General features: G+C 49.8%; 1 protein-coding gene across 1 annotated transcript; it reads left to right on the forward strand.

The window, feature by feature from the left end:
- The first annotated feature begins 3,646 nt into the window (after window positions 1–3,646).
- Window positions 3,647–14,168, forward strand: LOC135995376 (T-box-containing protein TBX6L). The gene is made up of 9 exons (XM_065646650.1): window positions 3,647–3,662; window positions 7,976–8,120; window positions 9,118–9,220; window positions 9,672–9,836; window positions 10,178–10,324; window positions 10,840–10,910; window positions 11,950–12,041; window positions 12,876–13,068; window positions 13,668–14,168. The coding sequence occupies exons 1-9, from the start codon at window positions 3,647–3,649 to the stop codon at window positions 14,092–14,094; spliced, it is 1,359 nt and encodes a 452-aa protein (XP_065502722.1). The 3' UTR covers window positions 14,095–14,168.
- The last annotated feature ends 13,092 nt before the right edge of the window (window positions 14,169–27,260 follow it).

Genomic DNA, 27,260 nt, shown 5'->3' on the forward strand with positions numbered 1-27,260 from the left:
ATGCAGATGGCAGAGTATCCTTCAGAAAGAGCTCCCTAGATGCTATGGGACTGTCGCCTACATATGCCAGGTGGGAATCTGCTAAATGAGTCGCATTTAAATGGCAGTAAGGCTGTCCTGGTGTTTCAGAAGGGAATATCTCTTAAATGCGGTTTGCATTTCACAATGGTACTTTTTCTCGCTTGTGCAAACTCAGGCAGACAGCACTGCTTCACTTAAGCCCAGTTTTGTTAAAGCTGGTACGACAACCCTTTCTCACGACTGTGTGCACAGGGGGAAGCCTGCAGGGGTTGGACGGCTGGCTGCTGCACCCAAGCGCTGATACACGAGCAATAATCCAAGTCTGTTTCTTTCCAAAGATGATTCTGTTGCATTTCAGCAGTCTCCTGGGTAGTAACTTTATGCCTTGTACTTCAGCTTGTTCCAGGGGCAGAATGCTGTCTGTCCTGGGAGTTCTATCTGGACAGAGGTGCTGTGTCCTGCGCACCCACTTCCAGACTCAGGTCCTGATAGCTGAAGCCTCCTGCAAGCTGACATGCATTATCTGTTCTTCTGCAGTCTGAGAGCCCTGGACACCATCCAGAGATGGCAAGATGATCACCCCGTCTCGGAGAGCTCCCAGTTCGGAAGGTGGGAATGGAGGAGGGTTTGTGTGCAGAGCAGTTCCCTACAGGGTCCTGCTGAGTGCTAAGGGTTAAAGCTTCACTTAAGGTGGGAGAAGTGCCAGAAAACGTTTGCTTTACTACGAGATCCAGAGGGGAATGTTTCTTTCTAATCACCTCCTCAAAGAGATGCAAAGCAAAAGCTCTTGGCCTCTGCTTTTGTCATCACAGCTCCCATCACTTCAGCCCAGAGGGAGAGCCTACTGTTAGAGCTGGGCACAGCGGGATTTTTACCTGCTGCTGTAAATGAGCTTGGAGCAGAGCTCTGTACCTCACTGACTTACACATGTCAGATCTACTATCTCTCCCATCCCTTTCCACCCCGCCAGCCTCCAATTTACCAGTGAATTGTTAGACACCAGCACATTCACCTCTGACTTCCCAGCAACCTGCCTGAGGGCACTCCACGGACAGACAGACAAGAGGGTGATGTGCTAAATTCCCCCTTTGCTAGTGATGAATTGCATGGGGATTGCTCCTGTTAGCCACACTTTCCAGCAATAGTAGCAAATTCACTTTTTTTTTTTTCCACTTTTAAAACCGTTCCAGTGCAACTAGAATGGCTGGGAGAAAGCTAGTTGTTAACTAGTCATGGGTAATTAATGGCTCCACCTTCCCTATCAATCAGCTGGGAAAAGCCAAAAGGATTTTAGTACTTGTAGCAAATGTGTGTTCTCAGACATGCTGATACGCAGCGTGCAAATGAAGTGGCAGCAGGAGACCATCTCATACCCTGTCCTGGGAGAGCAGCGAGTCCCGATCCACACCCCACGCTCCCGTCAGGTGAAGAGTCTGAAACTCCCAGTGCTGCCGCTGCTGTTGTGCAGTTTCTAACCGTGTGGGATGTTGATCCACCTCACTGCTAGCTTGAATCTGACCCAATTTTTGTTCTATTTTTCCTTTTCAGTCTTCTGATTATGGTTGTCTTTTGCCCTTTCTATTATTCAAATACTAGCATTAGAAAAGCAGGACATGAGGGGGCAGATTTGACCTTGATACCATTTTCAGCCAATCTCTTCCCTTCCGATTCATTAGTCCACTTATCTAATAAATAATCTCCAGTTGAGCTACAAGTTGCTCCAGCACATTCTGTTTTCCTCAGTGGTACTGACACTCCCCAGTTCTGGATGTCCCCAAATAGTGAAGGGGAAGGGCCTGTGGTCTCATTATCCAGTGGTTTTAAAGGGATGTCGGGAAGGCTGGTTGTGGTTCTTCAATGGTGCTGGGAGCCAATGGACCATCTCCTGCTAAAAAATCCTCCTCAGGACTTCTTGAACTCTCTCTAGCCCCTTTCTTTTAAATGTTCTTGGTTGGCACACTAAGCATTGGCCTTCCTCCCTCTGCTTAGTACTGGGATGCCTAAAATTCAATATACTATTGAAAAAGAGCCTGTCCATCCTCTGCTTAAACTCCTCTGTCGTCTTTGCATGTCCTTATATTGCCTGCTCCAAAAGGCAAGAAAAGCAGAACTAAAGGGATGTTGTTTGGTTACAGAAACTGACTAAATAAATTCAGAAGATGTTTTGCATGTCAGACTGAAAATCAGATGTCCCAATAACATCACTGACAAAATTTTTTAAAAGATGTTTGTTTTACTAGGAGCAAAACTAGACCATGAATTGGCTGCACCCATACAGCAATGCTCTGTAAAATGAACAGAGCTCCTAAATTTGCTGTGCAGGATCCAACCGTGGCCCGTTGAGACTGATATCCTGCTTTTGACCTCCCCTTTTTGGACATCTTTGACCTTTAAATGTTAGTATAGCAATTTCTGTACATGAACGCATAGAACTCCTTTCTTCACCAAGGTGTAGCGGCTGTTCTGTGCCCTGAAGCATGAGACTTGATTGCTGCCTCTTAGCACTTGTAAGCACAAAAGCTAATGGTCACACTTGCAGAATAAACTAATTAAGGGAAAATGCTGAAGTCCTTCAGTTTCTGCTCAGCCTTCCGCTCAGTGAGAGTGGTGCCTTGAACAAGGCCTAAAAACAGTGCCTGACCCACCGTGAGACTCCTGGATGGCTTGCATTAGCCCTGAAAGGTGTCAGACGAAGGAGTTTGGTAAAATGATGTGCCAGCACGGCCGTGTCATTAAACAATTGCTGCTTTCGCTCATGCAGCTCAGCTGAAGGATAGTGCACACGGAGCAGCGTTGGTTCTGGGCGTCAGAACAGATGTGATGAGCAGTGAGGACCCTCCTGCAGAAAAACAGCGCAGTGGGAAAATGAACTGTGGAGTCAAAGGCTGCGAGTGCACAGGTCGGGTATAGTCAAAGGTGTATCTGTTGGTGGAGAAGACGTCTGGTGAATGGATGCGTTGGGGAAGCATCCCAGTTGTGAGAGCAAACTTTACCACAGACTGTTAATCACCCACTTGGGAAGGAACAAGCTCAAGTCAGCCCTGATTCTGGTACCAGAAACCAAGAGTAAAATGATTCTGTGCTCTGGAGATGAAAATTATTTTAAAATCTTGGAACAGGCAGAAGGAAATTTTTCCTGCTTGCTGTTAAAGGGATTTTTAAATTATTATTTTGTAGGTAAGTCTTCAACTGATGTTTTTGGTCTTGCCTCTAGTTGTTTAAAAGTGCGTTAGCAGTAAATCAAGGTGCATTTCCCCTGTAGGGTTTCCTGTATGTCAAAGCCATGTTAATTCTCTTTGATTTTCTTCCCTTAGCCCCAGCCATTGCTGCAGATCCTTCCTCTCTTTGTCCCTTTGGACATCAAAAGACTGCAAGGGGACAGCCCTGGCAAGAAGCTCCTCCCTGCTCATTAGCCTCCATAAAACAGGGACTCACCTTGGCTGGCTGCGCTTGGAGCCCCGTCCCCATCCCGCTCACTCTTGACACTGGATCTCAGAAGGAAGAGCTTTTACTCGCTTCAGGAAACCAGACCTGCTTTTGAACTGGACTATTTTGGCTCCCCTTACAAGAACTCTGGTGACTCTCTCAGCTGTGCAAGCTCCCAGACTCCCCAGTACATGGAAAAATGCAAGCTTTGCCAGGTAGGTGAAGGTCTCCCTCCTTTTCCTTATTGCACAGAAGGATCCGAGACTTACCCCAAGAGCGTACAATCATTTTAGAAAGGGAAGAAGTGCTCCTGAAGGGTTACCAGCATTTATTGTAGTGTATATATCGCTGGAGAGGATTTCCAAAACATTGGTGGGGTTTTTTTTTGTTTTGTGGGATTTTTTGTTTGTTTTGTGCGTTTGGGGTTTTTTTAATAGGAATAGATGAGGAACTGTGGTTTGGCTGTTCTTTGTGAGCCTCGGAAGATCTTTTGTAAGGTAGCGAAGGTTTACTCACAATTGTGCCCATAACTCCCTTATATGTATCACCTCGTGCAATGCAATCATTCACGGAAGGATAGAGGTGCTACTCGTATATTGTCTGCAATGTTCCTTTGGGTTGAAGGCCGGGGAAGGTTTGGAAATATTTTTTTTTATATTGCTAAGAACAGTTCTGATAAAAACTGTCTTGTTTTGTCTTTCCTCGTCTTTTTTCTGCCCTTTAAAAGTATGAAGCCCAAGCAGATGGACCCCACCTCTACCAACTTTCATGCCCAAACATGCTATTTTTTCTGATTTCTGGAGAGTTTTGTTTATATTTTTCTTTATCAGTCCTTCCTATAACATGTGGTTAACCTCTTCTGTATGGGGCATGGTCAGATTGGGCACAATGACAGGTAAGGGCCAGCCCAGAGGTCCTGCATTTGTGAGGATAACTGAAACCCAGACTTAGTCCTGGGTTTTACTCTGAATCGGAAGGAAACAACTGTTCCCCTAGTTCAGGTATGCAATTCTCGTGAGCGCTAGAGGTGCCTGCGTATTCTCAGCTTCCTTTCTCTATCTCTGCAATGTGTTGCTTCATTCATAAGCAAAATACATGCGCGATGGCTCAGATAATTTCTACCTTCACCGTTGTTTTGGGATTTGGTAAAGCAGTCCATACTGTGTTGATCTGATTCATACTGATTTCTGCTACTTCAGGAGAAAAAAATCACAGGCTGTGTTAGGTATTTTATCGTGTTAAAGATTACAACTATTGTAGAAGTCACCTAATTTTCTTATTGGGTTGTTTCTGGTGTGTGACCTCACACAGCAGAAATATTCTGGGTGATGACTGGGTGCTTTTGAGAGGTGAAGACATTGCACTTATAGAAATACGGTACTTTGTTACTGCCAGAAAGCTTTGTGGTTCTGAGAAATGAGATGTTTCTACTGACATTTATAAGGTCAGAGAACACGGGGTTTTTTTGGTTATTGGCGAGATTAATTTATTGGGTAGCTTTATATATTGACATGCATTTCTTCCCTGTGGACACTGGTAGCTGTTAGTGTTGGACTTCTTCCCTCAGAAGGTAACAGCAACAAATGTAATAATAACTGATATTAGTGAAGCTAAGAAGCATACTGTTTGCCTTCTTGGAGTTTTCCCAGTATCGCAAAACCTATCCCATACATTTTGGGAAGGCTGCAGCAAATCTTCTGGCATCATAACATTGTCTCAGTAGCTGATAATTCAGGGACTCGTTTAGGTGAGTGGATTATACTCCAGCATCTTCTGTCCAGAGATCTAATTGCGCAGTAATGCAAGCATTACTGAGTTGACTCTCATTTCTCTTTCCCTCCTTTCCATTTCCAAGACAAGAAAAAGATATGTATAGCCTATTCTAGATACAGAAACTGAAGGACGAACTGCTGGTATTTGTATAAGGACTTGATTTTCAAGCATGGAATAGATTGAAGATGTCTTAATTTTCAGTGCCTTTAGCATAGCAGCTATCCTCCTGTTCAGCCTCATCTTGGCATAAAGAATGTGTTTTAAAATGTGCCACGTGCGGTGTTATACCACAATGATAATACTACTATTTTAAAAATAGATTAGAAATAAAATTCTTGGAAAATATTTAAATCTCTTTCAAATAATACTTAAAATTAAAACTAAGTTACACAGAGGTGTAAGTACACAGAAGGCACAACAGATACACGGCTTTAACCAGCTTAGCTCCGTGCTCGGGCGCCCAGCCACAAACCCCTCCGTGCCGCAGTTCCAACACGCAGGTGTCCGTGCGGGGGATATTGTGTCTGAGTCTCGTCGTTAGTCACAAAGGCACCAACTCGGGGTGGATCCGAAGCGCCCTGCAGCCAGCCCTGGGCTCCGCACAGCACATCTCCAGTGGATCCTGCAGATGGACCCGCCGCAGGCACAGGCTGCGCTGCGCGGATCCGTTCACAAGATCGCGTCGTCGCTGGGGTCCATATCCCTGTGCAAACTGTTCCTGTCTTGGTTTCCAACCTTACACAGGTGCATTGTGGACTCTTTTTGGTGAAAACCAGGTTGTAAAACCTGCCTTTTATTTTTAATTCAGCATCGATCTTCTTTCACTTAAGTTCCTCTTGACTTTGTTGGAAGTCTCCCCTCAGTAAGGACTCCTGAGATCTGCTTTGTTGTGGTCCCATTTAATGGCATTGGAATTTGCTTACAAAAATGTTAATTGCAAAATTCATGTGGGGAAGGAGTGAGCATCTGTGTAGCTAATAAAAATCTGTTTGCATGTATTTGTGACTGGATGAGTCCTGTGGGAAATCAGCCCAATTTTATTGTAACTCCTTTTGATACATGTGCTGCACTGAGCTACCGAATGCATCCTCTCATGGCAGCTTTCATGTCTTTGCAAGAGGATATGGGGGAAGCTTTAGTAAGAAGATGTTAACAGGCTAATCTTAGTGAGCAAACTAGGTGTCACTTCTTAGCCAGTTCATTAATGTTGGATCAAAGCAGAAAAGGGTAGAGGATATATATTTTTTTAAAATGCCTAAAGACCTTTATAAACTGACAAAATTATATTTAAAAGTTTTTCACTTCCTAATGCTGTGGGAAGAACCCCTTGAATTCACATGGGGTTGTTTTTGTGGAAAGATGTTGCTTTCTGAAAAAAGCTGATTTCTCTGGAAATAGCTGTCTACTTCTCTTGCTTATTCTTTTGAAGACATTACTCAGGAAAGCTGTAATAAGATGGAAATTCCTCTGTTCCTGATATGCTCTGAATAAGATCTGATGCAGATTAAGAGGCAGAAAAATCTCACATTTAAGCCAACAGCCGTGCACGGCTGATGGCGCGTCCCCCAGCAGCAGCATCCCGTGTCCTCAGGGTGTCCCCGAGCCGAGCAGGGTTATCAACACCCCCTTCAGACTGCAGGGCGGTGTTAGTAAAGCCGTCCTGGGTATGGAATCTGTCCATCAGTAGCTATACCAGGTCGCAATTTTGACCTAAAACGGAACTGGGTTTTTTCACCTGGGCTTTTCAGTATGGCAGCAGCAATCTTGTGTGAGTTACAATATAGGAAGGAGCTCCTATAGGAGGTTTTTAATCCAAACAGCTTTGCAGAGGAGGTTGGTACCATCGCCAAAGACAGTTTCTCCAGTAGTTCCCCTTTCCTCTGCCCCAGGACCGCAGTCAGTCCTCTGCGTGCAGGGGAAGGTGCAGGCAGCCGGTGTGCCGTGCTGTGTTACTGAGGAGGCACCTTCCACCGCCATCACAGGCTCCTCGGTGGTCTCCATCTCCCAGCACAGTTCAGACCAGCTGTCCTGTTTTCAGAATACTCTGTGGCTTGGCTCCATCGCTTCCCTTTCCCACTTACATTTGGGTCTCGTGCCTATCCTTTCTGTGTCCTCTGGAGAGATTTTTCACCTCTGCTACCACCTACCTGTCGTTTTCTCCCACTACCCAGTGGTACACTCAAAATCTTTCCAATCCTTTCAGCTTTCATTTCATTCTCTTGGTAAAGTGTTTTGCGTAACCCTGATCATAGCGGAACAGGAATGAAAGTGGATCGTGGCTACCAGCCACTGTGAGTTTTGGAACAAAGGAGGTTGGGTTGAGTTCGTACAACACATAAATCTCTACTAAAGAACTTAAGAGCTGAAAAGAAACCTGTTGGAAAAGTCTTTATGCCTTCTGAGCCGACTGAGTAACAAAAAGCCTTTGAAGGAAAATAATTTTCTTTAAGAGATGTGCTGTGGCACAGACTCCCCAGTTCTCGGCAGCACCCAGGACCTTCATGGCTGAAATCTCAGCACTGAGCTCCCTGAGCTGATCCAGCGCTGTGCCCTGCGCGGAGGAGTGGAGCTGAGATGTAGCGTGGCCAGAAAGGAGGAGCGGTGGGCAGACGTACAGATGCTGTCCATTACAACAGCGTGTGAAATTCGGTAGCTCCCTGTACTGGAGGGTGCTGGAGGCACTGTTGTGGGTGCTGCATCTTGGGCCCATCCCCTGCCTGTCCGAACTTACCATTTTCTCTCTCTCTCCTGGCAGACGTGAAAGCGCCGTGTGAGGCTCTTCCTTCCCCCAGCCTGGAGCCCTACCCGCAGAGCTCCATCGTGGTCACCCTTGAGGACATGGATCTCTGGATGAAGTTTCATCAGATAGGAACTGAGATGATCATCACCAAATCCGGCAGGTGAGGGGAGCAGGACAGCTGCCCACGCCATACCCCTCCAAACTGCTAACAAAATCTCCCAGTGCTCGTTTTTGAATGGTTGCCCTTAAACTAAGTTTTTTAGCCAATTATGCGCATCTCCCTGCCTCTGGCAGAAGAATTGCACTTTCAGGATGTCGCAGAAATCCAAACTGTGAAGTGCAAAAGGTCACTGTGGTGCTGATGTGCTGAGAAAACTTCTGTACTCTTATCTCAGCACTTAACGCTGATGTTCTTCCTGTCCCTGGGAGGTTGCTCTGGAAAGTGCCCTGGGCTTCCTTTGTCTCGGTCACAGGCGGCAGCAGCTGAGCAGTAAATACCTGGTTTTGAGTCTGCATTTGCAGGCAAGAACATTGCGTAGAATAGTAATGATCTGTGTGTGCAGACTACTCTAAAGTTTAAATGAGTCATGTGTTGTGGAGCTAGCAGTGAAAGAATATGAAATTGTGAAATTGTAATGTATTATGTCAAAGCTGCTGTGAGCTGAAATAATCCCTTTGTGTAGGGAGGTAGGTGTCAAAGCTTTTTTGCAGAGTCAGAAGATGAAAGTGGTGTCAGGGAGTACTGAAATGGAAAAACTAGATGTGCTTTTAGATGAGAGCACGTTTTCTACCCATGCTAGAAAATGCTCTAATCTACCCTCCAGGGCTGTGATAGCTGCAGAAGGCAAGGAGCTGCGTGCAGGTTCCAAATATTTTCTTCTAAGTTTCCCACTGTTGTATTACAGGAATCAGAGGAACAAAAGCAGTAACAGTGTCAGGCCACCAGCAACTGCTGCTCTGTTGGTGCCTATTCCACCTAAGCCCACAGGGTTAGACAATACATCAGTAAAATGGTAAAAATGTTCAACAGCTGGCCTGTAGAAATACTGCTGCCAAACTTGGTACAATAGTGAGTAAACATGACCTGCTGCTTCATCCGTAGACAATATCCACTTTACAGAGAGATCCTTACACTGTCTATTTAATTTCTCCTTCAGACGAATGTTTCCACAATGCAAAATCAAAGTCTCTGGCTTAATCCCATATGCCAAGTACCTCATGCTGGTAGATTTTGTGCCAATGGACAACTTCAGGTACAAGGTAAGTATTTTAAATAATAGAAGCTATGCTCTCCTTCCATCTTTGTTTGAAGTAGATTGATCTTAATGCTTCAGTGGCCAGGCTGATAAATAAACTGTCTTTGGATAAAGTTCAGAAATAATTGGTGGATTTCATGCCTCTCTGGAGTTGTCAGTTTTGCTTGGGGAGCATCTGGAAAGGTAACTAATTTTCATTTTAAGTGGTACAGTTTTAATCATGATTAACGTCAGACTTCTCTGACAGCCATTGTGAGACAGGGAGGAGAAATGAGGCCTAAACTTGGAGCTATTTTGGTAATATGATCATGGCTCATCAGAGAGAATCTGCTGCTTGTGCTTCAGAGGAGCCCACTAAATTGACAGTGAAGCAAAGTTGCTGAGGCTTTCCTATAATGAAAGTAGGGTGGTTGGGGTTTTTTTTAAGCTCTAGATTTCTGTCTTTCCATTCACAGTGGAATAAAGATCAGTGGGAAGTTGCTGGAAAAGCAGAGCCCCAGCTGCCCTGTCGTACCTACGTCCACCCCGATTCCCCAGCTCCCGGCAGCCACTGGATGAAAGAACCCGTCTCTTTCCAGAAGCTGAAGCTCACCAACAACACACTGGATCAGCATGGGCATGTAGGTTGTAGCTGCCCTTTGTGCTGTGCTTCTTGGAATTCCTTGCAGAGGGATGTTATGGGAAATACGTGAGATCTGTGAGAAATTGGATTGTGTGGAAATTCAAACATACCCTAGTGCCCTTTCTTCCTCCCTCAGGCCAGCCTTTGTGCCCCCTGAACCACCCGCTAGGGAGGGCTTTGGTCTGTACTGTCCCTATAGAGATGTTGTGAAGACACCAGTCCCAGGCAGGCAGCCCTGGTTTGAAATGGATGTCCTGGGAGTCTCCATCGGAGACTTCGCACAGTGTGTTGGCAGTGGTTGCACATGGAAACTTTCTCCTTTGTCTGTCTCTGTGCCAGATCATCCTCCACTCCATGCACCGTTACAAGCCTCGCTTCCACATTGTGCAGGCAGATGACCTCTTCAGTGTCCGCTGGAGCATCTTCCAAGTCTTCAGCTTCCCTGAGACCGTCTTCACTTCTGTTACTGCCTACCAGAACGAGCAGGTACAGTGTGCAAGTTCTGCTCTTGGGCACGTTGCTAAACACTGTCTTTAGAAAACTTGTAGAGGAAGGTGTTTCCTTCCAAGCTACTCATCCTGGGTGCCTGTGTTGTAGAGTGAGCAGAAATAGGCACATTATGGTTCCTATGGAAAAACATCTGCTCTGGGATGAGATGAATCATGCACCTTAATTGGATAAAATGCGCTGTCAGTGATTAACAGAACCCCAAATGCAGTAAAAAGTATGGGCAGAAGTCCAGATGTAAATACTGACCCTGTATATTTCTCTAGTCAGATGAATCTCACCCAAATTCCCACTGACCCTGACAGAGTCACTTCTCTCCATAGGTCAGTTCCTAATCAATAGCAGGAGCTGCTGGGAGAGCTCAGATGCTGTGGCAAGGGCATGCCCAAAACCCTCAGAGAAGCCGTTGTGATAAATAGTCAGGTGAACATCTTGAAACAGTAAAGAACGCAACCAGTCATCATGATACTGAATCTTGTTCTTTTTATTTTAAGATTACAAAGCTCAAGATTGATAACAATCCATTTGCTAAAGGTTTCCGTGAGCATGGGAAGAACACTCGAAGGTAAACTGTTTTTTTCATCTTAATTTAATTATAACTGGTGTTCACTTGTGAATTTTACCCAAGGCCTTTCAGCAAAACGATATCAGCTGGCTCTGCAGAGCCTGCTGCGCTGTGCGAACTGCGTTCACCTGTGTCTGGGAATGACGTCCCCCGGTGCAGCCTCCTCCCAAGGGACCTGGGGAGTGGGAGGAGATACAGGATTTCCTACAGAAATGTGGGAGTTGTGACAAATTGGAGACCTGCATTCCCTTGCAAGTTGGAGCTAGACTGGAGTCTGACATGTGAATAGCAGTGATAACAGGAATCCACAGTAGATCATTGTGTCTCTTTGAGATCAGCTTGATTCTGACATTTGGAGGCTCCCTCATCTCTTTTCCCTGTGTGTGGAAAAACATCTCTTCCAACAGGAGATTTCTGTCTGCAAGAGAGAAGGTGGATCCCAATAACAGCAAGATCTTCTGTCTGGTCTGAGGGCAGCCAGTGCATGACATGAAAACGAAAAGCTTAAATGCAACCATAGATTGGCAACAGAGAAGGAAAAAATGTTTTTTTCCGAGCAGAAAATGTTATGAAAATATCTGAGATTCTGGTTTGTGTTATTTTATGCCTGAAAAAAAATCTAATTTCCTGATGAAAAGGGCCAAAAGTGACTCTTTTTTTACTTAAACTTTGAAAATGTCATGGATTTTCTTCTCCTCCTAGGATCATTTCTGACTAAGCTTAGACTCATTTTCCATTTAGGAAAAAGCTACTTTCAAGTTAAAGACCCTTCCTACTATACATGTACCCATGTGCATAGTATGTATACTCAGTGCCGAATCCTCCGGTGCTGGGTTTCCCCGTTGATTGTGCCTTTGTACAAACACGAGGCAGGAAACCCCTTTACCGATGTATCCCCAGTGTCCTGCAGGGTGAGGGCTCTCGCTGGAAGTGCACACCTCATCTTTTTGTCTTCCAGGGCTTGTCCAGCATCCGTTGCATATTTACCTAGGCAAAAACCTTACATACAAGCTACCCCCATGTCTTGTTTCTTTTCCAGGGAAGGACGAACCAAATGCCAGAAGCCCAGTCCAGCCAAGGGCCAGAAGAGGAAGCTGCCTGAGGAAAAGGAGTCTGGTGCTGAGGAACGTGGTAATGTTGCTCACAACAAACCCAGAGAACCATTTCCAAGCAGTGCCTGGGCCACAGGGAGGAAAAGAAACAGCAACATAGTCCCCTCTGTGGGGAGGGTGTCCTGGGTGGAGGTCCTAAAGAGTGCTGTGCATGGCCTTGAGTCTCTGACTCTGGGAGTGTTCCACAGGAGATGGCTCACGAGTCACTTGTCATTACTGACTACTCGTCAGCCTCTCACCAGCCTCCCGGCTGGCCACGTATGATCGTAGGCTGTGCTTTCATAACTTTTCAATAGCAACATGAGCTTGCGGTATCACCCATTGCTTTCTTCTTGGTTCTCATCGATGCGGCTGTGCCAGCAGTGCTCTTTGTGCAGCAGGGTTGTGATGCAGATGTTGGAACTGATAATATAAAAAAAAAAAATCTTTCTGTTAGGTTATTTTTTAAGCTGGATCACTCCTTGTTCCAGCTCATGGTGCTGCTTGCAGCAGCACAGCTAGGGAGAGAGGACAGGGCAAGACCAAACACCACAGTGTAAGGGCAGAAAAAAGCTGGGAAGGGCTGGTCCCTTCAGGCAGTGTGACTGCAGGAGGGGTGCTGGTGTGTTGCCTTCCACCATCCTGCCGTTAGTGCAGCTGCTGATAGACCATAGAATCATTCTGGTTGGAAGAGATCCTCAGGATCATTGAGTCCAACCCTAATCTAACTCTAGCACTAAACCATGTCCCTAAGAACCTCGTCTAAACACCTTTTAAACACCTCCAGGGATGGTGACTCAACCATTGTGAGCTCTGGCTCTCTCTTCCCCCTTCTCATTTGTTTTCTTTCTTTCTTTTCCCCGCTGTGAGTCAGATTTTGAGAAAGATGGGAATGTAGATGTGAAGGAAGAGAGCAGCCCCGTTGTGGTCAGCAGCGGATTCCCCTTCTGGGTCTCGGAGCAGACCGGCAGCCATGCCTTTCCTGCAGCATCGCCCGTGCCAGCTGACCAGAGGGAGGCTCTGGCCAGAGAGCAGCAAGTGCCTACACCGTCCTACCAGACATACCGGTGAGCCCCACCTCCTGGTCCTTATGTCCAAAGCCACTGGTTAATTGATGGGATTCCTCCTCCTCTACTGGGTATTTCCGAAGAAGAACAGCCAGTGGGAGTGCGGAAGGATGTGTTGCTATTGATCAGCATGCCTGGGTGATAGGTGCTAGATTAGCGTGGAGATATCTCCACAACAAAGCCTTCTGCTCTTTATTTACCTGTCCTGAAATGCTCTCCCAGCTGGCTCTGTGTACCGCTGAGATTGCCTGTCCTTTGAAGGAAGCGTGTTGGAGGAATGGCAGAACTCCAGTGACTTTTTTTTTTTTTCCCCTCCTTATCATTTCAAATTCAGGTATGAGTTGTAATGAGCCCAGACAAGAACTGAGCCAGAACTAGAGTAGTCTGGGCTTACCCTCTCTGACATTTATTTGTTTCTGTGTGAGTGACAGTGAGGCTTGAACTGAAATCCACACTAGCCGTAAGATGAAGCAGTAGGCAAGGGGAAGAGGGCATGCTAAGAGCTTGCCCTGCCTCTCCCCAGGGGATCTGTGTGGGTTTTCAGTGGTTTTCTGCTGTGGTAGGTCTGACTCGCTCTTCTCTCTGCCCTCGGGGATCAGGTTCCACGAAGCTGGGGACAGCCAGCAGCTTCCCACCCGCGACGCCGCCACCTTGAATGAATTCCGGGCAAGGTGCCACCCCTTGGATCTTGCCACGGTGCCTGAGCACGACTCCAAACAGCTCCCAGAGGGCTTCACCAACCTGCCTCCGCTCCCCCCGCCCCTGCCTCCTCCCCAGGACTACACGGGGATGGTGAACATGGCTCTAGACTCTGTCGGGAAAGCTGGCGCCCGAGCGCCCGTGTACAGTCCGTACGGCAGCGAGCAGGGCCTCGGGCAGTGGATGGTGCCTTCCCACAGCCAGTACAGGGCAATGAGCTACTCAGCCTTCTCCACGGAGTACAACGCACAGGGGGCTCCAGGACATGCCCACGGGACCATGGCGGAGTGGAGCCAGTACCCACTGTTCCCATACGCCTGCTGGTGAATGGGGAAGACCCTTCCCAATGAAAAGACTGAAAGAAACTTGTAAATGAGATGATATTTGCTCGGGAGCGTTGATCTTGAAGCCTTGTCTACACTAGGCAAAGATGCATTGCTGCAAGCGGTAGTGTGGGACACCTCCGCTCCCTTGTCTCCTTGCACAGCAAACTTCGCCGTATTTCACAGGCAATGGCTAAACTGGTGGCTGCTCCAGCCATCTCAGCGTGGGTCTGGCTGAACCGATGTGTTCTGCAGGGTGTATTTCTTCCAACAGGAGCAGGAAACCACAGGAGCTGCAAGAGCAGTATTTAAACAGCTGCTAAACTCTCAGTCCCAGGCTGTTTGCGTCTCACGTTTGGCAGTTTCCAAAATTCTTTCCTCCGGGGCTTGTGTGCAAGGAGACAGAGGCTGAGGAGTTTCAGTAAGCTGTCCAAGTGGCCAAGAAGCTGTAGAGAATTACTGCAAAGACAAGTAAAGCCACCAATCCCAGTGTCCCCTTGACAGTTACCTCACTTAGTTTAGTCAAACAAAAGCTAGTCTTGCTTTTCTTCCAGGAGCATATGAGAGTAAAATACACAGCAACACCCGCATGCCAGGAGTGCAGTGGTGAGTCCCACAGGCAGGGGAGAGTTTGTCCCGTGCAGGAGAAGCGGCAGCAAGGCTGTGTGTTGGGTCTGCATGTCCCCTGTGCCCATCCCTCTCCTGTCACCCCTAGATTCGAGGTTAGTGAAACACTCTTCTTTCTGCCGGTGGTGATGGGAGGTTGTTCACAGAATGTGGGGGCTGCTCTGGGGGTTTCCAAAGGCCTGTGGGTGTCAGAAACAGGGCCAGGAACAGCAACAGTGGCTGCGTCACTCTGATCTCTTCCTTTTGAGGGAAAGGAAATCTCTCACTGTGAACTTCTTCCATGGTTAGTTACCAGAGCAGTTTCACCTCCTGTACCTCTGGTCCATCGAGGGGAGGAGCTGTACGGCCCGGGAGCAGCCCGGGCACTGCCCTGCACAGAGGATTTCTTTTTGTCTTCACATTAGAAGGGGGAAGCATCCCCGTTTGCCCAAGTGGCGGAATGGCCCTGGTGATGGGGTCTTGTTTGAGACAGGCTCTTTGCTTCTCAGGGAGAACAGATGGGCTGCTAGGTGTTATTTAGGGAATGTTTTCTTGTAACACTTCAAATAAACTGCTGTGTGGCCTGTGGCCATCAGCAGGCAGTGAGGTGTGTCATTTAGCGCGTGTGCCAGATGGTTTTCTCTGTGTGTGTAGCAAGATGCTGTCTATGAGCAGAGCTGGGTGGGTTTGTGACCACTGGAGCATCAGGTCGGGCGTGCAGGGGCACCGGGAAGGGCTGTGCGCGGGTCTGCTGGGGCAGCACTGTGTGTGCACAGCGTAGAGCTGTCGAGCCGTGTTTGTTATTGTTAAAATGACTTTGGAAAGGAGCCCTACAGATTTGTGAAACTCAACTACAAGGACGACTTCCTTTTTTAAATAGTTTCTGCTAACTGCTTTTGTACCACAATTACGATCTGGACAGAGCAGTTCCCCTCGGCTTCGCAGGGCGGGTGTGAGATGTGCAGTGTTTAAATCAAGGTCAGGCTCCCCCACAGCGTATGTGCTCAGCACCGTTAGCCTCTTCTCTGGCAGCACCCTGACCAGTAGTCATTTTTACCTGCTGTGCATGACACACATGTGGATGCGAGTGACTCACTAAAAAGAAATCTAGTTAGGGAAAAAAATGTGGAGGAGATTGTTTTTAACCCCAGAATATTGTGATTTCCTGCTGTCCAAATGCCAGCTGCATGACGGCAGATCAGTTGTGAAAGGCTGTCCTCTGTGGATGAGAAAAATATTCTGTCCCTGATGGTTAGTATTTGATGTTCCACATCATGGAAATGGGATGAGAAGGCTGGATAGGGCGTTTGGTGCCTTGAGCCCTGTGTGCGAGGACCCTGGGGGTGCTGTGTTGTGCCAGGTCTTTGCAGTCCACCCCGCCAGTCACTGCCAGCACCATGCTAATGACAAAAGAGAATGTCGTGCACCCCCACAGCTACAGGTTAGATCTATTTCTTTATTTTTGAAGTTGGGTTGTATTTCCCTCTGCCACAGGGTGCTAATGAGGATGACAACCACGCTGTGGTGAGTATGAGGAACTGAGGAGATCTGGGCAGCACAGGGAAACCCCTGTGCAAATATGATTGTAATGTTCTTCTTTCCAAACCTTGGGAATAGCCTTGCGAGTGCTGCTGCCCCGTGAGCCCGTCACTAGAGCTGGTTTGGCAGGCGGCTCTGCACCAGGGTCAAAGGCTCAGCCTTGTGCCTGGGACGAGCCATCAATTACTCATCAGCCTTCTGTTGCAACAGGACTCCTCGCCCTTCTTCAGTGAATCATCCGGCTTATTAGAAAAGTACCTTTACTTTCCTTGCCTGCCTGTCTCTGGTTAGAGTCTGCGGCTTGGCTGGTTTGTGAAGCCTTTGGAGATTTTGCCTGTAGGTTTGTGCTCTGGACTCTGCTGCCGCCTCCTCCCTTTGCAGTTCCCAGCGTCTTGTTTTCTTCAGCTGTGGCATCTAAAAGTCTGTATGAGCTCGACTGAAACGCTGTTTTTGCACGCATATGAGATAATGTAATGCCTCTCTGACAGCTTCAATAAAAGGAAATGAGACATGCGGAAGGCAGGCCATTAAGAGCAATAAAATAAACTTTAAAGTGTGGGTTTTGTGCATCTCTTTCAAGCACACCAGTGGCTCCACTTTAGTCGTGTTACCTGGGGCCAGTTTGTACATGCACGACATGCTGCTGATCTCAGCGTTTGTGGTTCTGTGCAGCACGCTCAGTGAGCCCCAGGTTATCTGCTTGCATCGCTAGATGTGACTCAGGCTCTTGTACTATTTGCAGCAAATTGTTTTATTTTCTCTGTGTTTTCTGCTCCTCTCCTGCAGATGAGTTACATAAGGATGAGGGCAAATGGCCTATAAATGGGATCTAGGTAAATTTCCTGTGGGAAATAAAGATCCTGATTTATTTTGGTTTCTCCTGGCTTTTGCAGCCTTAAGCCCTGCCTGACTCTGCCTCAATGCAGATGGGAGCGGCAGAAAATGCTTTCTTGCCAACGCTGCAGTTTTTGCACAGACAGACGTGGCCCTGCCAGCAGCCGCAGGCTCGGGAGAGGCACCTGTGACGCTGCTGCCCTGCAGTACAGCGAAGCGCCCACCCCTCCCTGTGCCTCCCAAAACATGGGGTGAGTTCTCCTAGGGGTGCAGGTCCCTTCTCGCCTGGCCCAGGATGTGGCCTCTGTGCTTGTCCCCGCTTGGTCACCTTCTGACACTGCAGAGGAACCGACCAGCTGGTTTCAGTAAGAGCTTTTCTGATTTCCAAGTGCTGGAGGGAGAGAGATGTGCTCAGCTGGTGAAAACCCAATTTGCTGTCTGGTGCCGTCAGATGGGCAGCCCTGGCCCGGCTCAGCCCAGCGGCATCACTGCTCACTGTCACCTTTTGCAGCGAGTCCTGGTGTGGGGCAGGGTCCGCGTCCCCCCGGGGAGGCTCTTTGCCTGCAGAGAGGCACAGGGACGCTCTGCGGAGCAGCGTTTCTGTGCCCAGGTAGGCTGGGGCACTTGAATCGCTTCGTAGCTGGACAGCTGGGTTGAGCCACTCGCTGCTTCCTTCTGGGTTGACCTGAGTGCCCAGTGTGGGGGTGTCTGTCGTTCAGTCCTTGGTGAGCCTCCCAGGAGGCTCCTGCAGCGCATTGCCGTGGTCAGCATAGACACTGGATCACCTTAAGCGAATCCAAGCGCAAACTCCCTTCCAGGAATAACAACATTCTTCAAGTTAAATGTGTGGTTTTTATCGCAGAGCTTAAAAGCCACTTAATTCACGAGCCCAAGCTTGAGATGCCATACGAAGCATGGAGCATTTGGCTGACAACAACAAACAGCAGCTGTCACTGTCGCCCGCCCTGTGGGGCTGGACCAGCATGAAGCCAAACACCCCCTGCCCGGGAGCTGCAGGCAGCTGCCAGCCCCCCCCATCACTTGCCAAATGTGTGGGCTGCAGGTGTCTCCGCTTACCTGCTGCCCCACCCTCTGCCTCATTTACTTTGAAAATGGCCAAGAGCAAAGAGGCGGGGTGGGTAAAACTGTCCAGGGTCAGCTGTGGAGGGAGGACAAAAGGTTTTCCCCAAAGCATGGGGAGGGGGTGGTCTGTGGCACTTTCCCCTCTGCCCTGGTGATCCCTGCCCCACAGCCCCCCCAGAGCAGGCTCAGCCGCACAGCCCTGCTGCGGATTTGGTGCCGTGGGGGGTGCCTGGTTCTGCGTGTTTCTGTAGGGCTGGGTGTTTGGTTCCCCCAGCCGTGAGGAGCAGGCAGGCTCCTGGCTTGGCTCCCAGCAGCTCCAGGTAAGCTGATTTTGCTGTTGTGCTTTGCAGGAATATAGTGAGGTTTAAATGTGGCTTTTAGACGTTACAGTGAATCTTGCTTGGAGGCTCCCAGGACAAAGCGAAGCAAGTTTGGAAAGTGTTTCTCCTCCACAGCCCATGGTGTGCACTGCCCAGAACAAACACTGAAGTGTTCTGGATACCTGGGCCTGAGCAGCAACATCAGGCAAAATTTTAACCAAGAATGAAGCAATTCTTCAATGCAGGTGTGAGGAGAGGTACTGTAGCCCTGATGTTGCTGCTCACCTTGATTTAGTGGTGTTCCTTCTTTGTTTTTCCAGGTTATGTGAGTCTGTTTTATGGCATGAAGTACTTTGCTGTCGGGTGCTGAACTGCCTCTGACGCTTCTCTAATACTCCACTTTTTCTTTGGATGTGCAGGTGTATGACTACGGTGTTCCTGCCCAAACAACGCCCTGCTCGGTGAGTGCAATGGATGGATTTAATTTCCATCTCCTACAGTTCTTTGGGGACATGCTGAGATTTTTATTTCTTCCTCTCCTATTTTTACTGAGGAGGGAAAATTTTGTGCCTCTGTAAAGGAGAATGGGGGTAGGTAGCTGTCACATACAATCAGTCACACAGCCAGGTATAAAACATCACTCTGTTTTGGTATCTGTGCTTCTCATTGAAAAATAAGACTGTACATGTAAACAGAGCAGCTGTTCACAGGAGGGACCTCCTGTGTGCTGGCACCGTCGCTCTCCAGCTCCCATCTGTGGGGTCGCGAAGCGCCAGCACCTGGGAGTCTGGGTTAAGGGCAGGTTTGTGGAAATGCTGGTCAGAGCACAAGGGGATGGGTCAGGCCCGATTTCTGTCACACAGTGGGGTCTGTCCTGTGCTGGCTCTGTTTGCGCTGAGCAGCCAGCCCTCTGCTCGCTGATTTTGACCCTGTTTCACTGCCTAGAAGGGGCTCTGTGGAGACAGAGCCATCCAGAGCAGCTCAGGCAACACCCACCAGTATTCAGGTGAGGGGGAAACGAGAATCACTGCAGATGCAGTGAGTGTAAGTCAGCCTTCCCGTGTCCTTCTGGGCATCCCCGTTCATCATTCTCCAGGAATAAGAGCAGCGAACAACTGAGCGGCCAAGGGATATGATCAAAACCTCCCTCTTCACCAAAGGGATATGCTGAGCATCGCACTGACATGGGCTGGATGACACTAATGCGCTCCCTGTAGAGCCCCCAGGGACACAAGAACATTTTGAAAATTGCGGATAAGAGCGCTAGGCCGGGACAATGAGGCTTCCAGCTCATCTGACTGGGCTGGCAGTGTCAGTGTTGCGTGGGGCCGTGCTGCATGTTTCGCATCCCTCGCCTCATCCTGCCCGTATGTCTGTTGATGGCCCTGTCCTGCCTCCGTCCTCAGGGACTAATTGCCTCACACTTGAGCAAATGTGCTCGGTGTTTAAAAGGCGTCTATCGATCTGTGCTTATTCCTGAAAACCTCACAAGGCCCTTTTTCCTTTGAAGTGTAAAAGCATCTGTCTGTCTCTGCTTCTCCAGCAGCCTCTTGCTCCATTTGCATCTCCTCTCCAGCTTGCAGGGGCAGCCCAGGGAATCCTCCCCGGCCCCATGCAGCGCTCGGGGTTTGGGCTGCTGAGAGGGCTCCCTGCCACGGGAAGATGGGACTCCAAGACAAATTGCAAAGCTTCAGTCTAGGCCAGGGGCTGAGCTCAGCTTGCAGCTCGGGCTGCTCAGGATCGAGCTGTTTCTGAGGGCCAGTTTGCAGCGCTCCAGGCTTTGGGAATGCTCTCGCTGCATCTGCAGTGGGTTTGTTGATTAGGAAGCGGAGGAAAGAGCCCCTGGCTTCTTCCCACCGTGGTATGTAGCTTCTTTTGCCGGGCAGCTCTGGTCAGCAAGGAAATAAAATCAGACCTGGATTGCTTTGGATAATCCACCATCCAGGAGCTGAACTGGACAGGGGTGACCAGCAGCTGTGGTGATTTTCTGAACAAGCATCTGAACAAACACTGCTGAAATGCAGCTGAGCCCCTGCTCTGCATGTGGACAATTTGGCCTGTGATCTCCTCATCCCACCTCCCCTGGGTGGTGGGACTGGCCCTGGACAGGCTGCTCATCCCCACCGGGGCATTTCCATGGAGACACAACCTTCCAGGAGTGACTGTGCTTCTGGAGCCAGGACTAAAAGCTCTGGCGCTCTTCGGTTATTGCTGGTTTGGTGGTGGGAGGCCAGTACTGATAAATCCAGGCCTGGATTCCAGGGGCTGCCTGCAGCCGCTGCCGCCCAGCACCTCCCAGATGGTGCGTGGGGTTTCCAATTTCAATGGGGCCTCAGGGGAGCAGCAGTGGCACCTCGCTGCTGGAGGCAGTAAATGGGCTCCCATCTGGTTTTAATGATCAGTAGCACTTCGGTGCTTGTTTATTCCCATGTTTTATGCTTCAGCAATAAAATACTACTTCAGTTTGTTCCATCCATGGTGGTGCTGGATGGAGATGAGTTCACAGCCTCCGAGAAAGAGGTCCCAGTGGTATGCAGGATGTTGTTTCTTTTAGATATCTGGGCAGGATCAGGTGATGTAGTGGCAATTAGTTTGAAATACAAATGTCAACGGGCAGTATAGAAGGCAGGGTGGGCAGCTCATCATGTGCCTAGCAAAGAAATCTTCGTTTGGATTAAAGGAGGAGACTTTTGGTTGTGTAGCTGGAGCTGTGCTCCGTTCTGTGCCCCGCAGGGTGGTGCAGAGCTCTGATGTCGAGTCCAAATGAAGTTAGTCCCAACTTCAAAATGAGGTACTTGAGGAAATTTTAGTCCCAAAGTGCTGCCCATGGTGCTCACCCGTCTGCAGGGTCGTGTTTTAACCCTTCTGTCCCATTACAAGGATACAGTGGTGGTGGAGAGACCAGAAGTGCTGGCAGTGCCAAGTCTTGCCGGCGATGGGGCACTTAAGGCAGCTACAGCGAGACCGGCAGTTGTCGTAGAAAATTCTCTGGACCGTACACATCTAATATGAAATTAAGGATGAAACTGTTTGTAAGGGGCTGCTGGGATTTCTGCCATCGCTCCGTCAGCCCAGCACGCACGTGTTACCTGCCCGGCTTGTCTGGGGGGCAGAGAGCCCCTCTGCCAGTAGCTCCGGTGCTGGGGAGCAGATCTGCTCAAAAAGGATGAGCGGTAATGCTTTGCATGTCTCTGGCACTTGGTGCTTGGGGATCTTGAATCATTTTTTCAGATGCTAGTTAAGCTTTTCAGCACTTCTAAACGTGACTCTGTCCCGTGGGGTAGGTGGGGACACTAAGGCAAAGAGAGATTAAGGACAGTAAACCATAGAGGGGAGAAATGGGCTTTTTCTCCCTTCTGATTTTAATGGAGACCTGGAAACCTTTTGCTTTCCCATCTCCCATTTGCCTTCTACCCTAATGGCAGAGGAACAGTCTCCTCCACTTTATTTCCCAACAGTTATACTCCATAGAGGATCTTTAGTTCATACCTCTAAAGAGCATTGATCTTCAGCAGAGATCCTTTTTCCCAAATGTTTGTCAGGTCTTGGAGCTATAGGTGGCAACTAAAGAGAGAAGGATTTCAACAACTAATTAACCCCCTTCCAAGTCATTCAGGGTCCATTCCCTTGGTGCCACTGATGTTGCATGTGTGCTCGTTTTCCCTGGAAGGTCTAATGTCAGGGGAGCGATTAAAGGAAACTTTTCTCAGGCTGCTTTTGTGCCTTGGGAAGAGGGAAGGTGGACAGCTGCTGCTCCGTTTGGTTGCGGCTTTCCCCAAGGTTGTACATCCAGCCATTGCTGCTCCCTGGTGCAGGTTTCGGGCTCAGGTACATTTGGAGCGCTGAGGTCTGTCGGGTCCCCCAATGTTCAAAGCAAAACTGATCCCTCAGACCCCCAGGTACCCTCCGAAACGGGGCTCTGGGTTACACCAAATGTGTCACCTCCAGCTTCCCAAACAAACAGGGACGTCAGTGTGGAGGAAAGGGACTTTTACAGAGCTGAGCGGGTTTTGCCATCATGGTGTCAAGACGGGCAGTCTGCTCCACCGCAGGCTGAGCCTGGCCTCGGGCTTTCAATTGCAAATGAAGCAAAAGGCAAAGTGTTTACAAAGAAACCCCCTGGCCCAGAGCTGGGTCTGGCCTCTCGGCCCAGCTCACCCTGACGGTGTGAAAGCTCTGGGAATCGGGGCAGAGCTGTGGCACAGTGCCCTGCAAAGAAGAAATCCTCATCCCTGCGGGTGCTCCCAGGGGCCTCGTGCAGCTGGAGCCGAGTGGGGCTCGGGGTGGCGGGAGAGAAGCGAAGGCAGACGGGCAGCGGGGCACCACACTCATCCTCACGCTGCTCCCAGCCCACAATGGGGGACGGCGGGGAGAATGACACTGGGATTTGGGGTTGGGACGGCCTGTGAGCTGCGGCACGAACTCCTCGCGTCCAGACTATAAAGTACTTCACGGTGCTGTCCCAATTGCCTGGCCTATTAGTTTTATGGAGGGGAATATTGCAAAGATGCAGTTGATCTCCTTTTGCCACGGTAATGAAACTGTAACCGTAGCGGGGAAAGGCAGGGCGGCAGCGGGAGCCCGTGTTTGGGCACGGGGGTCACCACCCTGCGGGCTCCCAGGGTCCCCGGGCATTTTGCTGCGTCCACGGTGGCCGAGCCGGGTGGCTGCCGTGCGTGGGTGGCTTCGGTGAGGAGAGCCTGGCCCCAGCCAGGGGTTCCTCCCCAACACCCCGAGAAGCAGGAGGATGAGGATGGAGCCGGACGGCTGCAGAGGCAGGGGCACAGTGCCACCCAGTGACAGCGTGTGACCTGCGAGGGGACAGCTGGGGCAGCCCGCACTGGGTTTGCTGCAAAGGTTTTGAGGCCTGGAAAGCCCCAGCGAGGTATCAGAGAATACGGAGGAACCCAAGAATTTGTCCGCGTTGCTGCTTCGTGACTGTAGCTCACAAGGGGCGAAGCTCCCGTGGCGTCTGGAGCGAGGGTTTCGCGTGACCGGTCTTGTCGAGGTGCTGACGGAGGCCGAGTCTGCGGCAAGTTGGGGCTGGAGCAGCTCCCGTTTCAGGAGGGATCCTGGCAGCAAGACAAGGGGAGGAGGAGGTGGGTGCCCGGGAGGAGCTGCTCTCGGCTGCTCTCGGCAGGGAGGATGTGTCTGTGTGGGGAAGCACAAGAGGGCTCCGGGGCAGCGTGGCCCGTCCCACATAGACCAGGCTCGGAGCCGCTCGGCCACGCTGGGGCTGGACTGGAGTGTCCGAGTGTCTTGGGCATTAGATGGCAGCCACGCGTGGTGGATTTCTGACTTGCACCCCAAGGTTAACGCAGGACCTTCCCTCCTTTCCGCCCAAACCCTGCCCGCATTCCCCACTGGGTCGAGCCCTGTGTCACGTTCCCAGGCTGCAGCAAGTGCCAACAGGCAGCTTGAATGGTGGGGGAAAGGGAAAGGAGCCAGGGACAGCAGGGTGCGGTGTCAGCAGCTCCCGAGGTGACTCCCTTTGCTGTAAATTGCTGCCCCAGCAATGCCCGGACATGTCTGCAGCAGGGACTGTGTGTTGGAGGAGGCACAGAATATGGCTCTATTTTGGGTGATGACTACAGAGCCCATGGAGCATTTGGCAGTGGGGAGGGGTGTTAAACCAGCCTGTCCTTCCCCAGGTACATCGGCTCTTCCCTCTGCTCCCGTTTTCTGTCGCTGTTTCGGTGCCGCTGGACCGCGGGACTGCGACATGCGGCTGAAATCAGGGCACTGCGGCGAGGGAGGCGTGAGCCCTGCGTGTTTGACAAATGAAGTCCAGCACCTTTCCTGCCCTGTCAGGGACTGCGCACGCTTTCTGTTCCTAGGCTGCGCTCCAACGTCTTTATTTTTATCTATTTAAATTTAGGCCAACGTTGATACCACAAACACCACTGCGGAGGTCTGTGGGCGACCGCTGCTGTGCCGCACAAACCCAGTGCCTCGTTGCACCGTTGGAGAGCTGTTCCCATCCCATCGCCTGCCTCTGCCTCGGCCAGGTGGTCACTAGTGATGCCGAACGTGGGTCACTCAGCCCCATACAGGCAGGAGCCACTACTGACCACTGGAAGTAACCTTAATGTTGCTGCTGGGGTACGTCCCGCAGTTTGGGGTGATTTCAGTCTAAGGTTTCCAATAGTGCCAATATCCTGCATGTGTTGGTCAGACCTGTGTTAGCAGAATCCCCAACTGGAGCCAATTTTAGCCTTTCTGTTTCAGACTCCCCGCAGTGTGTCCCACATCCAGGCCAAGGTGCTGTTGCAGGGAAATTATCTTTGTTCATTTTAGATCCAGTCTCTAAAGTGCTGAGTAGCCACAGCTATTCCAGGTAATCAGGGGCAGTGGGAGGCATTTGGTCCTTGAGGGACACGGCTCTTTCTTACGTTAAGAAGATTGAATCTGATGAATCACGTGTTCTTTGTGCCATGCAGTGCATTCGGCTGGATGCTCAGCGGGAAGCCAGCCCAGCGCTGTGTGTGTCAGTTGTCACCGCAGACTCGGAGCCAGATCACCAGCTGCGACACCTGGAAAGAGAAAAGCTGTTTCTCTTTGAGGTCAGTGGATTAATGATATCACTGGTCACAAGATGAGGGCAAAAAAGAGACAGTCAAACATTACAGAAATGGATTCAGCATGTAGAAGTCCCAGTGAGAGTTCCTGTACTACCTCATAATCCAGATAAAATTAGTAAAGTAACATAAAATAGCTTGAAAAACCATGGGATTAGAGTCTGGAAATACATGAGCCCTTTACTACACCGTGATGAAAAATGGACAAGTTTGATTTTTATGCTTTTAATGACAAGGATAGTGACGGTGTGCTCTGAGGCCTGGCTGGCTTTGTCAGTTCTGTCAGGACCATCCCCGGGGGTCTCGCTGCCTGGCTTGGCTGCAGAGCGGTGGTGGGCTGAGCAGGAGCCGGGTGCCAAGAGTTTCAAACCGGCTCCTGTTGTTCACTTATGTCAGTCCCTTCTGTCTTTTCAAAATAGCGTCCTCTCCTCTGACTTGATGGTCCTGCCAAGTTGGCTGAATCTGGGGTGCTGGGGCAGCCGGGGGATGGCAAAGCAGCTCATCCAGCGCCGTGTGACATGCAAGCGAGAGCGGCTCTTGCCCCGGGGTCTGTGAGAATTCACTGGTTAGTGCAGATTGGGAAACACAGTACAGCGGAGAGGCATTAACAGGATCCACGCCTTCTCTTGTGCTGTACTGCTTAATTTCTAGACCAAACGCAAGATTACAAGTGGAGGATTTTTCAGTGCTGACTTTCAGCTGCCCTTGTTGGACCAGCCAGGACGCACAAAGCAGGAGCCTGTTCCCTGCGGACACCCCCGATTTAGCTCTGATCCCGATTGTCTGATGCGCCAGTGGCAGGTTAGACTAATAACTCGTGCAGGGAGGGTTCTAGTTACAAAATGCCTGGAACGAAGCGAGCAGGTGCTGGGGAGGTTATCTGAGGAGACGGCTGTGTTAATTCCCTGTCCTCCCTCACTCCCTCACCTGCCTCAGAAGCGGCGCGGGTGACATCTCCCACAGGTGAGGCTGCTTGTGCCACACGAGGGGCTGCCGGGTTCCCCCCTGAGCAGCTGTCACACGGCTGAGCAAGGGCAGTAGCTCAGCTTTTAGCTACCAAAGCTTGGGCTGGCACGAAGAAGAGACAGGTCTGAGTCCCAGGGGTGGGTGCTGGGTTCCCAGGCTGCTGCTGTGGGGGGTCCTGCTGGAGCAGCGCACTGATAACCTGACCCAAGGTGGGCACACAAGTGGTGTTAGTGAGCTACAGTAATTGGTGCAACTCAGGCTGTAGGCGAGCTCTCCGGGCTCACATTTCGGAGCAGGAGGCTCACTTTGGGACAGCTGTGATAGTTTCTGGCCCTGCTGCCAGCCTGTCCCTCTTGGACTCGCAGTCCTGCTGCAGGAGGGCTCAGCTGTTTGCTCAGTGACTGCCAGAGTTTGCATCTCAGGGTATTAAGGTAACCTGAAATTGGAACTGCTGTACCTTACCCTGCTGAGCTGTGACTTGTGCTTCAACAGCTGCTACGAGAGCAGCTGATCTGCCCCCTAGAAAAAAGCAGCGGGGACAGCAAGGGACAGAAAGTGCTACAGCTGCTCCAAGGTGAGCCATCCCTGGCGGATACAAACCTGAGGAGCTTTCCTACGTGCACAATCACGCTATTGTCATAAAAAATTACAAGGAAACATGTTCATTTGCTGTGACACCATTTTATTTGAGCATATTTAGGCACATTTCCTACTGGTGTAAGGTCAAGCAGGGATACATGTTGTTGACTCTAAAGGGGTGTTTGTTATTGTACTGGTTTAGAAATAAAACCTTTTAATTAAATGAGAGTGAGAAACTGGTAAACCCAGTTAGCTTGCACCCATCCCAGCTGGCTTGCACCTAAAAATTAAGGCTTATGCTGCCTGTTGTTGGACTTGACCTAACTAAACTAGTTCAAATTTAAATTAGTGAAAGCCTGCATGCAGGTAAGCCAGAAATAAACCCAGCTTGAGTTACTGCTTGTTTCTTGTTACCTTTGACTTTTTGCTGAGCAAACTTGGCTGTTGCTGGAGCTTTAGGTACAAAACCCGAGTCCTGACTGCAGCGAGAGGGCTGTGCCAGCCCTGGGAGAAGCTGAGCGTTGGGAGCTGCTGTCCCCAGCTGGAACATCACCCGGGAGGTCAGTGTTGGGGGTAAGAAGCTGGAGAGAGGGAGGATGAATCAGTTGTGGGTGGTGGAGGGCTGCACTGCCTGGGAATCACACGAGGGCAGGCAGAAAGCAGCT

Source organism: Caloenas nicobarica, chromosome 16 (assembly GCF_036013445.1).
Source record: "Caloenas nicobarica isolate bCalNic1 chromosome 16, bCalNic1.hap1, whole genome shotgun sequence".
Lineage (NCBI taxonomy): Eukaryota > Metazoa > Chordata > Aves > Columbiformes > Columbidae > Caloenas > Caloenas nicobarica.

What these genes read in the sequence shown, in the direction of transcription:
- LOC135995376 (XM_065646650.1), top strand. An exon ending in TGGACAACTTCAGGTACAAG is followed by an intron (nt 9,221 to 9,671) that starts GTAAGTATTTTA and finishes TTCCATTCACAG; the next exon opens with TGGAATAAAGATCAGTGGGA. An exon ending in GTCTGGTGCTGAGGAACGTG is followed by an intron (nt 12,042 to 12,875) that starts GTAATGTTGCTC and finishes GCTGTGAGTCAG; the next exon opens with ATTTTGAGAAAGATGGGAAT.